This window comes from Nanorana parkeri, unplaced genomic scaffold (assembly GCF_000935625.1).
Source record: "Nanorana parkeri isolate BGI_ZX_2015 unplaced genomic scaffold, ASM93562v1 scaffold543, whole genome shotgun sequence".
Lineage (NCBI taxonomy): Eukaryota > Metazoa > Chordata > Amphibia > Anura > Dicroglossidae > Nanorana > Nanorana parkeri.
In genome coordinates this window covers 488,846-501,617 of record NW_017306811.1, presented here as the reverse complement: position 1 = coordinate 501,617, position 12,772 = coordinate 488,846, and the positions used below count along the sequence as shown (strand labels likewise).

The 12,772-nt window shown below is 38.2% G+C and overlaps 1 protein-coding gene across 8 annotated transcripts in view; it reads right to left on the bottom strand.

Annotated features, from left to right (window-relative positions):
- Nucleotides 1–556: 556 nt before the first annotated feature.
- The window catches only part of SLIT2 (slit guidance ligand 2), a 292,973-nt gene continuing 280,757 nt past the window's right edge, over nucleotides 557–12,772 (bottom strand). For 7 of the 8 annotated variants that reach the window (XM_018561764.1, XM_018561758.1, XM_018561762.1 and 4 more), the window contains 4 exons: nucleotides 12,481–12,635; nucleotides 9,517–9,805; nucleotides 6,310–6,521; nucleotides 557–2,414 (listed from right to left, as the gene is read on the bottom strand). In XM_018561764.1, the coding sequence (XP_018417266.1) occupies nucleotides 2,173–2,414; nucleotides 6,310–6,521; nucleotides 9,517–9,805; nucleotides 12,481–12,635 (898 nt within the window). In that variant the 3' untranslated portion in view covers nucleotides 557–2,172. Of the gene's footprint in view, nucleotides 2,415–5,289; nucleotides 5,322–6,309; nucleotides 6,522–9,516; nucleotides 9,806–12,480; nucleotides 12,636–12,772 lie in introns of all 8 variants that reach the window. The other variant, XM_018561765.1, reaches the window with a different exon arrangement.

The following is a 12,772-nucleotide window of genomic DNA, read 5'->3' as shown; positions in this document are numbered from 1 at the left end:
CTGCTGTGTGTTTCATGACGAGAACATGCCAGCAGCAGCATCACAAATATGATGCTAGCCTAAGCGACTCAGGTATGACTGTCCCTAAGGACTGAAGTAACATTGAGTGGGCTTAATTTCTGTTTTGCACAGTGAAACAACACCTTTGGCCATTACACTTTAAAGAGAACCAGTCAGATTCTCACCAACCTGTGAAGTACAGGAGTGCCTACTGTGCTAACTACTCAATTGGCAATTGTTAACCTCTCTTTATGACACCCTGTGCCACAAGAAAGCTAATCGTATGTAAAGGCGGCCAACTTCTGGAGAGTCATGCTCATGCTGCTTCTAGATGTTGGGTAGGCAGTGGAGATAAAAGTCAACTTCATTTCGATATACAGTAGGTGGTTAGGATTTTATGTTCCTCTACATGGCAAAGGGTGGCATGAAGATAGACCAGAGTCCACCTGAGCACTCGGACCATCAGGCACTGTGTACTCTACAGGTACAGATGAACCTCACTCACTCTCTTTAATATACACTTGCATGCATAAATACAAGAAGACAAGTCAGAAAATATGGAAGTAATATCTGTTTAATTTACAAACATCAGTTGCATTACTGATATCAGTCCAAATATGACAAAGCACACTGCATTATACATGTACACCTAATTTCTTTGTAAATACAAATAAAAAAATGTTGAACATAGCAAATGTATTGTACAGAGTGCCTGCTTGTTTGTTTATTTAAGGGAAGGAGAACACAGCCCACTACCGACCATTAACAATCATATACCAGATTTAGCAGCAGCTTATTAACATGGGAACCACGTGTTACTATGGTAGTTTTATTACGGGGGAAGCCACAGTTGTGAACGGTATAATCTGCTCTAAAAACAGATACAACTTCATAGGGGAAATATTAAGGAACTTCCTCTAGTCTAGTGACGTTCATCTGCCTACAACACAATTTTAGTTTCTTTACGTAAATATACATTATATTTATATTATATGTAGGGAAAATACTTCTATATCATTTTTGATCTAATGTAAACACACTCTATTGTACATTTGTCACCATGTGCCCTAACATTGAGCACACGGCGCATATCACAACCACATTATCGAACACAAAACTAGTTCATCTGACACATGTTAGTTCTATAAGAGGAAACAAAAATCCTGACTTTAAGTCATTTTGCATTTATCAAAATAGAAAAATATCAGGACAAATATAAATTAATATATATTAAAGCATTGGAAAAAGGGATAAACTAAACTGGTTAAGAATGATGTACTCTGGTACAATAAATATGTCTTATTCAATCTGAATACTGCTTATAAACTTTTTTTTTTTTTTTCACTTAGAAGTTGTAAAATTATTCCTAATTAAAACAAAAAAAACCTACCTGACTTTTTGTTTTCTAATGGCCCAGTTAATTTTTTTTTATATTACAAAAATAAAACAAAATAAAAAAACATAATACTGGAAAAGGCTAGATGAAGACCTCCATATGCTTCTTGTGCTATCACGTGTGTCATTAACAGATTGAAAAGATGAGTCTACTCTGGGCTAATTCTCAGTCCCATCCTTGGTTCTTGTCTAGATGCCTTGAAATGCGTCAGAGCTCCCGATAACTTGTCAGCGGTTCAGTTGGGGTGCACTCAGTGCATCAGGGTTTCAACTTGATCCCTTATCATTCACAGCTTTTCCTTTATCATAATTGTGTGGTTTTCCCATCAGTGGGGCTGAGCAGGGCTGATATGCCACAGCCAATTAACAAGCCTCTTATCTGGGACAATTAACCCCCCACCCCCATTCCCGACTTTTCAACTTGACGGCAGAACACATCAAGAATCTTCTTTATCTTCAGAATGTTGTAAATAGCAAACCATGTCGATCAGCAATTATAATTCCCCTCAGTCAAGGGAGATCTAAGTAGACTTGCGTGTCAATGTCCAGCTGACATGTCTTCTTCTTTACTAGAAGTCCTAGATAAGAACTTTTTTGCTTCTTTTTGTTTTTTTTTCATTGCCAGTGAGGAAAATGTCATTTTTTTTCTTAATAAAAATAAGTCTGTTTCTGTATTTTACAATATAATTCAAAATATTTTCCACTATGAAATTTGAATTAGTCCAACACGGTCAAAAGGTATACAACTTTGTCAAAAGACTTGTGACGGTTACATATTTAGGAGGGGCACTTTGTACAGCCACACTTTATGACTTTCTCGACTTCGTCCACAAATGAAGAACCGTCGGTGCACTCGAAAACATATTTCCGTCGCTTGCTTCTCAGGGGTCCGCAGCACTGACCATTGGAGCAGCCTCCTCTGCATTCTAGTCTCGATACCTTCTCGGTCGTCTGGCAAGCTGCATAACCTTGCTGTTTTTGGAAATAATCTCTGATCCGTTCCCCTCGGCAAGAGATTTCTGCAAGAAATATACCGCATTATTAAAACTTATCTTTAATTAGATGCCAGTTATTGATATTTTTTTTTATATTGAATGCAAATGTAGGGACATATCTAAAGCAACACTGAAGCTAAAAAAAAAAGAGAAAAAAAAAGAAGCTCCTGCAAAATTACGTATTTTAGGCCCCGTATTTTAGGGGCTGTTGTGCTCGGTTTCCGTTCAAATTTTAAAAGGGCGGTTTGGGGCATTTTTAATTGCGTTTCCATTGAAATCCATATGGAAACCACGCTGATCAGTTGCAGAAAAAAAGGCTCTGAGCATTTGCAGCAGGAGACGGTTCGGGTCACACACTGCCGTGTGAACAGTCCCCATAGCATTGTATGGGATAGTTAATGCCGGCAGTTCAGCGTGGCCAAATCCACACAGCTGAACCGCCCTTGTGTGAATGGGGCCTTATACTTACCTCTAGAATGTTCACATCCAGCACCTTTCTGAGTGTATTGGATACTGGTGTACATCTCCACATTCTCTGGTTCCCCTCTCTGGTGCTTATGTCACTACTGGTCTAGTAAAGATGTAGGGACTAGTAGAAAAAACAACAGAAGGGGCAGGGTACTGTAAAGATCCTTCGGGCAGCTTTGTTCAGCAACAGAGCAAAGATTCTACAACTGGGCAGGGGACATGTAACTATAAAATATCTTCTTTTGCAGGAGCTTTTTCATTTAAATTTTATTAGTAACAGGGTAACTTTAAAGAGCATACCAGAGTGATGACTTACAGCTGAACTCCATGACCATATTAAAAAAGCATACTTTTTTGCAGTTATGTATTCAACCAAATGATCAAATATACTTTTAAATGCAGCTGGTTTGAAGTACCTTAATTAGCTTTCTGAAATTACTGCACAGTAGCATTTAGACTAAAAAAGGGAGGGAACGATAGTGCCAGTCAGTTAATCTCTATTTCATTGCACAATGATTCCAGTCATACGCAGGAAACATATGTACAGGAGGGGAGGGGACAAAGAGGACCTATTCATAAAATTCAAATAAAGACTATTTGCTAAAAAAAAAAAAAGAGGACCTAAATGTGCTGCTGCACCTCATCATTCGACCAGCAGGATGGGGCACGGAAGGGACAGCAGTGTGCTTCTACATTATAATAGTATATGACTTGCAAAAATACTTTTTACCTATGCATTTAGATGTCTAGCTGGAGCTTATTTCTAATTAAATATTTAATGGCACCTACTATCTGAAAGGAGCAAAACCACACCAACTCAGTAAATAGGAATGAGGCTCACAGTCTTTACTAAATTCTGTGCCCTAAACACATAGTTTTCTAGTAATATCACAACCATGGTGCATTTTGTCATTTTTAGGGTGCCATGGTTATTTTCATCACACCATAGTATCAATTTAGTTTTATGATATACACCACTGTGCTAAAATGGGCAGAAATATAACATTTGCTGATCCAATCTCTGTCAACATGCAGAAACTGTTCATTTCTCATAGGGAACATAGAAACTTGATGGCCACACCTGCTTATGAATGCAACATAATATTTGATTACTCATCATTTGGTACAGACCAGCCTTTAGTGTGTAGGCAAATGATAATCAAAGTATAATTTTGCTATGAGTCCCGGTCCATGTCTAGCCACCTGCAAATACCTCAAAGCAATCTGCTTTAAATGTGTTCCTTAACAGATGTTTTTTGCAAAGTGATAGTGTGCTCTCCTTCAACAGTTTTGTTAACCTTTAGTCTTGATCATTTTTACTTATCCTAGTTACATCTCTGCCTCACCTATTTACGAGAAATAGCTGTAGTAGGCCATTTTTCATCCCCAAACGTCCGAGCAACATTCCTCGGGCAAATGTTAGCCCAATCACCCTGATTTAATAGGTGCTGCCTCTGACCCCAGTACCTTTCAAATGAACCCCCACTTATTCAACTTCTAGAGAAGTCCTGTAAAATCCAGGACCAAGTATCGACTCATAAAAACAGTCATACTAGATTTAAAATGCCCTAATTTCGAAAACAGATTTGCCTCTTGAGGTAATAAAGTGACATATTGCAGAAACATTATAAAATTGATTGTTGTAATAATGTCAACAAAAGCTTAATCAATCCCCAAATGCCTCCAATTTCTGAGCATTTATTGCCAAATGTTCTTTTTTTAAAGGCAGATATGATTTAGGCTGAGCCGCCCACTGGGACCACCAGCCGCTAACACTTGTTGACACGCCATTCCTTCTAGCAAATGGCAGAATTTTCAGATTCCTTCTGCCGATCTGAAACCTTCTGATTTAAAGGTTGCCTTAACATTGGATCTTTGCATTTATGCTAGATAATGGGGGGTTAAAAAGGTTAAATACACATCATGGGCCAACATCACTTCAATTTTTCTACATCTTAATAACCATCATTTTTTTACAAAATTTCTCACAGTCTATGAACAATATATACAGCATTATTACAGTGACAACAAAATTGGTTGCTTAAATCTTTTCTTCAATATAAAAGTCCATATCCAGCATGCTTAGTCTGAACAGCTGGTTTTATTTACATTGGGGAACTGTTTCAGAGAGCATGCAATTTAATTTATTAGACCTCTAGCTCAATATTATTCAATCTGCTGCTTAATACAAGTTACATTCCACAAGCTTCATAAATTACCAAAGTATAAACCAGCTAAAAATGAGCCATCTGTTAATCACTTCCCTGGCCCCAAACCCCTGCCCCCCAGTCACATCGATGCTGAAGACAAAATAAATAAATGCCAGCTGAGGGAAAAGAGGAGAAGACATTGATATATGGCGGAAGGAGACACCACAATGAATGGAGGTGGGAGGGGAGAGAAGTGAACTCTTGTTATTCAACCGTCTCACCTGTGGAATTCTCTGCGATATATCAGCGGAAGCTGAAAGGGGTGAAGAGCAGAGTATGTGATAAGGCAAAGTGTGGAATAATTGTCCAGTACAGAAATACAATGTTAATAGAAGACACAGAGACAGTGATCAGCAAAGCTTAGCAAAGATTTAGGTCCATTCGTAGATGGATGCACAGGAAAACTGAAAATCTTCTGTTTGTGTAAGACCTCTTTGTGTAGTAACATAATACATACATAATAGGGGTCACACATAATGAACAGCCTGAAGCAGTAAAGGCAGCCTGGTGATCCTTTATCTGGAATTTCAGATACAGATACATTAGGTGTAGAATATGATAGAAAGGGACTATTGTCTGTGTTGGGTATTTTCATCCAAATGTCCATCATCTGCACAAGAGTGGAACCATTGGCCTCCTCTGTTCACATCAACGTGCACACTCAAAAGGTAAAGTCTCATGCATGTTTAGGTGTATTGTGTGAAATAATCTTTTGCTAGTCAGATTGTTTACTGATGACTATCTTTCTGCAAGTGTATGTCCGGCTTAAAACAACAGTGTCATTATACAAAAGATTTCAGGCATATCTGTAAATGAAGAATGTAATTGCTGATCTTTTCTGCTGCCCGTGGACATCACTCCTATCCTGAGCAATGGATCTCATGGGTCTCCTGCAGTTCTCTCTGACTCCTCCTGATGACCTCCTCCCATTACTGGATAGAGCAGTGACATCAAGGTGATCAGGAGGAACTTCCAGAAGTCATATGAACAATTCTCAGGTTCAGAGTATTGTTCAAGGGCAGCAGGAAAGTTGGGCATTTACTGTCTTCATTCACAGGTATGCATTGATTTGAAATGTCTTGTATAGTGACATCTTACGTTTAAGTCTCACTGCACAAAACAATAAACCATTTCCTGTTTATGGCTATATAACATATGCATTTTATATGATTTCATATATCTACAAAAATGACTTTACGTTTAATTTTCTAACAGTAGAAACAATGTTTATGAAGATTTACCTTTATCACAGCTGTCTCCTGTATAGCCACTGTTGCACTCACAGTAGGCTTTTCCAATGCCTGATAGTCGGCATTTGCCATGTTTACATTTAAGAGACTGGCAAGGATTAAACTGTTCTTCTATTTCATCACACAGAACTCCACCATAGCCTGAGGAACATTTACAGCTGTAGGAAAATGCATTGATTGGCAGGCAGGTACCATGTATGCATCTGTAAAATAGCAAGAAAAGTAAAATGTTATTTTACAAACTATTTCAAACATTTGCACAGCTGCCCAGCCATGTAATATTTATATTGAGTGGATTTGAGATAGGTCACTAATTAAACCAAGGCATCCTAATGGAAAACGAGGCAATCAAGGCAAGAATGTTGTCTGTTCCTAGGAGGCAGAGTAAACATTCAGCTGTGTTAGGTCATACCTTGTAGAGAAAGAATGAAATAGGACTGTCACCTCGCCTACCTTTTCTAATGCCTGAGATTAACATCTAATGGTTGACATTATTATCAGGGTTTGTGTATTGGAAATGTGGGGCTCCACTCTGGTAACACTCCTACTACTACTACTACTACTACCCCCTTCTATGGTCACCAACATAAGGTAATAGACCATAAAGACAATAATAACAAATAAAACAGCAGTGAACCTGTGCCCTTGGTCACACAGGGCCACTCAATCTCAAGTGGTTGTTATTTAGGCCCACATTTATATTTGCAGAGCCCAAATCACCACATCTGATTTTACGTTGCAAGGACTGCAACAGAAATGTAGTGATACAGGTCTCCACAGGAAATATCTAATAAAATAAAGGTCAAAATATCAGGCCATCCACATCTGATAACTAAAGGGGGACATTGGTGATTGAAAGTGAATATATCCCCAAGAACAAAAATGTAATATATTGCAGCTTACCAGTCCTTAGATGTGGTAGCTGCATTACTTTTTCCCCCGTGTGTTCCTGCCATCAGCACACTTTCTGCCCCAAGGTGACAATGCTCACTCACTTTACTGTATCTATGAAGAAGCAGTGTAGCCAATCTAGGACAGGAAGTGTGTTAGAATTACAGAACATCTTCAATTGACACTGAGTTCTCCCTGCTTGGGTTCTGCCTCCCTTTGACAATTTATGCAGTCCTACTTTTCCAGCAGCCGAAGAGTCTTGGTTATCCTCTTACTTAAAAAGTGAGAAATCCAACAATGAAACCAACTCTTTTCCAATAGTGATGGTATGCAGCAGGACTCAAACCCTTTACATTTTCAATTATGGAACTATATATATATATGAACTATGAATGCAGCAACTAATAGAATTCAGACCAACATCAGCAAATAAAACGGAGAAATAAGCAGTTAAGATTGTTTCAAGCACTAGACGTACATCTGGAAGGCATCTCCAACTACCAGTCTCCACTACCAGAAAACTCCCCCTTTATAAATGTTCGGGAGAATTTCACACTCTTCTCAGCAATTATAATAAACAAATAAATTGTCTCCATGTATATACTGTATTTCTGCCAAAAGGAACATATGTGCTAGGTACTGTGAACATCCCTCAGCTGAGAGCTGTCAGAGCAGCATAAATTCAATATAAAAATAAGAAAGACACTGGAATACACAGGCTGAAAAATGTAAGGTTGAGCAGTTCACAACTGATAAGGAAGCGTATGCCAGAAAATGGAAATCAGACATCATTCTCAGAAAGATAAAAGAGTATGGGCTTCAGACTAGGATCTTTGTGTTTGCAGAAACACTTTATCATATGCATTCTTTTCAAACTTTTTACCTGCCAAATCAGTGATGTAAGGAAATTGCTGGGATTCCAAATGTTTTGCGTTCTTAATTACATTTATCAAGGCATAAATTGCCAACGTTGCTTATGTGTCACCGCGGACACTTGGGATACTAATAAAACATGACTACTTGGGAAGCCTTCTTTGGAACAGGACACCAAATGCCATGCCATATGATGCAGAGTGCTCAAAGTTATAGGAAACGTGTCTGGTGACAAAAATGGACAATCATCCTTGATCTACTTTAAATAATACTACATGTCTGATTTGGCATACTCATCTTTTGACTTAAAAACTTGCAAATTAGGTGTTCTACTTGACTCCCGTTTAACTTGCTGCATACTTGTTCCAGGTCAGTGGATTGGAAGTAACCAAAACCCGGAGATATTTAAGTGATAATAAAGTGAAACATTTTTAAGCTTTATCAAATTCCGATGAAATCACTTGCAATGGATACTGCTCCTTAATGTTAAAAAGTTTTAGTTTTCTGCAGAATCAGCTGGTCCCCTGAGCACTGGCCCTGATATCCTGTTTTACGGTGGCTCTTTTTCCCTGCAGGCTCCTACGGAGCCACTCTTGTGTGTGCTAGTAAGCTGTGTTTGTCTTCACAAACACATACACTGCAAGGCATGTAACTCCCCTGCTCCCTGCTCACTTCACCTACCTCATTTTCTCCTTCCTCCCTCAAAGCAAGTAGATGAACAAGTAAATGAGAGCTGTAAGAGTTGGAGCTGTTTGGAAACATGATGACTGTAAGTGCTTGGCCAAATTTTTTTAGGAAATACAAAGTATATTTGTTTGATCTGGATTTATTATGGAAAAAAAAGTTTGACAGCTTAGTACTACTTTAAGATCAGCAATGGCAGCCTACATGCATTTCTCATAACAGGTTTCCTTAAAAATGCAAGTACACTTTAATGTACAATCTCCATCTATGGGTAGATGCAAGCAGGCTGAAGTAACCATTGGCTGCTTATGATTCCCAGGGACTCTGTTGACAAGATTTTTGTCTCAAAGTTCCTGAATCCTGCATTACAAAGAGGTATCTCTCTGTTTGGCTTTGCATTACAGATAATATAACAGCAAGAGTAAAGGTCTAACGTATCTGGTTTCGGTCAAAATGGCCATTATGATTTTGTAGTAAAGCCTGACAGAACAAAGAGACCCTCTACAATGATTTTTCAAAGGAGGGAAACTGCCTGACAAGAACCTGTGTCCCGGCATTAGGGATATGTATAGTAATAGAGGGCAGCACTAGTGGGAGTCTGGCAGTTTCCAGGAACTGGTAATCAGTAGCACAGGTTAATGACCTATTTTACCTAGTCATAGTAGCAGTAACTAATATAAACTGTTATGGTAATTACAACAAAATAACTATATGTTAAAAATACCAAGGGTGCCAAATCCAAACACTTACTTATTTCCCAGACATGGGTCGTTGGACTGCTGATCGCAGAGAGGTCCCGACCAGCCTCCTTCACACTCACAGGTGAATCCAGACTGACTTGTAGCCAGACAAGTTCCATGCACACACAACTTCTTGTGACATGGTTCACATCCAGGAACAATTCCTGTTGGCAGATTTAACTTCTTAAAGTCTTGTAGATCATTGTTTATGTGCAGGTTCCGGATGCAGCCTTGGAAACTGGTTCCATTCTGTCCAGGAGCTTGCCGCAAAATGGCAACGTTGTTTTTTATAGGCATGCCTGTAGTTTAGAAATAATCTTAAGTTACTGCTAATGAAATACACAAAACACCAGTACACATAAAAAAGCTGTACAACATTTCAATAGCCATAACCGTCTGATTGTCCCTGCACATACATTCTACAGTAGCAAGTCTCTTCTAGAGCTCTAGTATCTTCAAGAGTAACTGAAGGCAAAGAAGAAAATTAAGTCATTCTTGAACATGGTTTCAGTGCGTTTTACACCTCTACAAAGGGACTACAGTATGTTGTATGTGAAAATATTATCTTTAGAGCAGCACCATAACTTAGTGCAGGGGTAACCAAACTCTGGCCCTCCAGCTGTGGGGAAACTACAAATTCCATGATGAATCTCTCTCTGGGAGTCATGTCTGTGGCTGTGAGAATCTTGCAATGCCTCATGGGATTTGTAGTTCCACCACAGCTGGAGGGCCGGAGTTTGGTTACCCCTGACTTAGTGGATAGCAATTCTGCCTTGCAGGAGTTTGAACCCTGGTAAAGACACTATCTGCATGGAGGTTTCATGTTCCGTGCTTGTGTGGGTTTCCTCCTACACTGCAAAGACATGCTGGTAGGTTAAGTGACTCCTGTCTAAACTAATATCTGTATATATGCATGTGAGGTAGGGACCTTAAATTGTAAACCCCTTGAGGGCAGGGACTGATGTGAATGTACAGTATGTAAAGCACTACATAAATTGTCAACGTTATATGCAGGTCTCTAATAAATACAATTTATAAAAATTGTATACAGCACTTAAAGGGCTAAATCACAATCTCTGAACTGTAGACATACTGTAAATAGAAGAAATGTAGAGGGCTTACACCCTGTATTTATTTTTTTGTATTTCAGATGTATCATGTTTAGGATCTACTGCCATCCAGTGTGTCTCCTCGTTATTTGTCATGTCAGGGCAGTGCCAATAGATAATTCTACTAAGAGTTAGATATGGCAACAACAAACTGTCATTCAGTATCTCAGGACATCACTGTGATATCCCAATCTAACAACCCTACACTTGCAATTTACAAAGTGGGCTAAGCTAAATGCTATAGAATGTGGTATTTTAAAAAACGTACAGCGCTAACCGTCCTTCAGAGGTGCATATAAGAACTCTGACGTTCAGGTCAGGTTTTAACAAATACTAGTTAATAATTAATAATTAATAAAACATTCAGTGGAGGGGTGTGTCTCAAAATATTCAATGTGAATCAGCTGTGTGATAATACATCAAAAACAGACAATGTATACCTCAAAACAGACAATATGTAGCTTATCTAATAAAATTGTAATAAACTGTGAATATATGTAACATGTGTAGGTGATTCTTGTTAATAAATAGTGAATGGACAGACCATGTGTACCAATTGAATAAAATGAAATAAAAATAAAAATAAAACTTTTTTCAATGTATATGTGAGTAGTCCAAATCTTTTGTAGTTTTTTTTTAAAAGTTTTTTTAAAAAGTTTTTAAAAATCCATATATTTATGTTTATCCAGTTTTATCCAATCTAAACTTTTATCCATATTTTATTATTCTTAGTATTTCCATTAGCGCAAGTTCTTTGCAATTATTAAATGCTATAGAAGGTGGGACCTGAGAGAGGGTTCAATGACACCTTTTCAAAATATCTAAAACCTTCATAATTAAGAAAGTCAAAGGCAGCCCACACTCCTTATCCTTCCCTATTTCTCTCTATAAATGCAGATGCCCTTTAATCAGTGAAAGTTAAGGCTTTGTAAATGGATGAGTCTCAGCATCAAGTACAAAAGTAAATGTTTTCAGGCCCTGTGATGAGTAATGCAGGGACGTGAGGTCAGGGAAGGCAGGTGAGGCTGAGCCTATCCTAGTACTATGGAGTAAAAAGCTGTCAGCTTCAAATCTGAGGCAGGGGAAATGCCTCACCGAGAACAGACTCCACTGCACGTCACTGGAGTAATCTTATGAATAAAGCCTGACTTGCTACATACAGTAGGTCATAGAGCGCTGTGAAAAAAATACACAACCACGCTATGCCACATGCATGCATGAACATCCTCTATAGCCAGTTATGTTGGTTCACTTATTAAAAAATACCCATATTCAACTGTATGAGCTAGAGAGCAGGCAATTATCGATCTCTCAGAAACTAAAGCTGGCCATATAATAGTAGATTTTCATAAACGTTTTGTGAACGTTCATACAAGAAATCTTGTCAGTACATAGAATAATGCCATCAGAAAATTGAAGAATGTCAATAAAAAATTCATTTGATTTTATCAATTGGAAGTAATAAGAGTTTTCCGAACAAAATCACATTCACTGACAGAATTTAATTTGTTCAAGAAAAAAATGATTTCCTGTTCCTTCAATTTTTTTCATCATTATGGTCAAAGACAATTGTTAATTTGACCCCATTAACTATTACAAAATTGAAGAAACGTCCAGAAAACAAATTCTATTTTTAACATTTGAAATTGTTAAATTCCGCTGCTGTATGGTCAGCTTATAAGTTAAAAAATCACCCCTATAGAAAAGTCCTCAGTCCTCTTACAAATACACCATACTTCCTGAGATCAATACACTTCACCAGGAGTTTGGTGTGCCATCAGGAGGTCAGAACATACATTAATCATAGTGATATGTGATAAACAAATGCACCATTATCAGTGGCATGACAAACCAATATCTTTTACCTCCTATATATAGCGGAGAGTCAAAGCCGAGAGAGGATTGTTTTGACAAATTAGTGATGGTCTTTGGGTTTCCTCCATCCACTATCAGCGACAGTGTTTGATCCAGGCTTACAAGTTCCACAGTGTGAAAGTGGCCATCATTTATCGTCTCGACGCTGTATCAAGAGGAGAACAAGGAAAACAAGACAAGTTAATACACCATGATAGGAGCAAACACACAAATCACGCAATACGTGCACTATGCTGTCAGATCAGGTTTAAAGTGCAAACCCAGCCAACAGTAATATATATA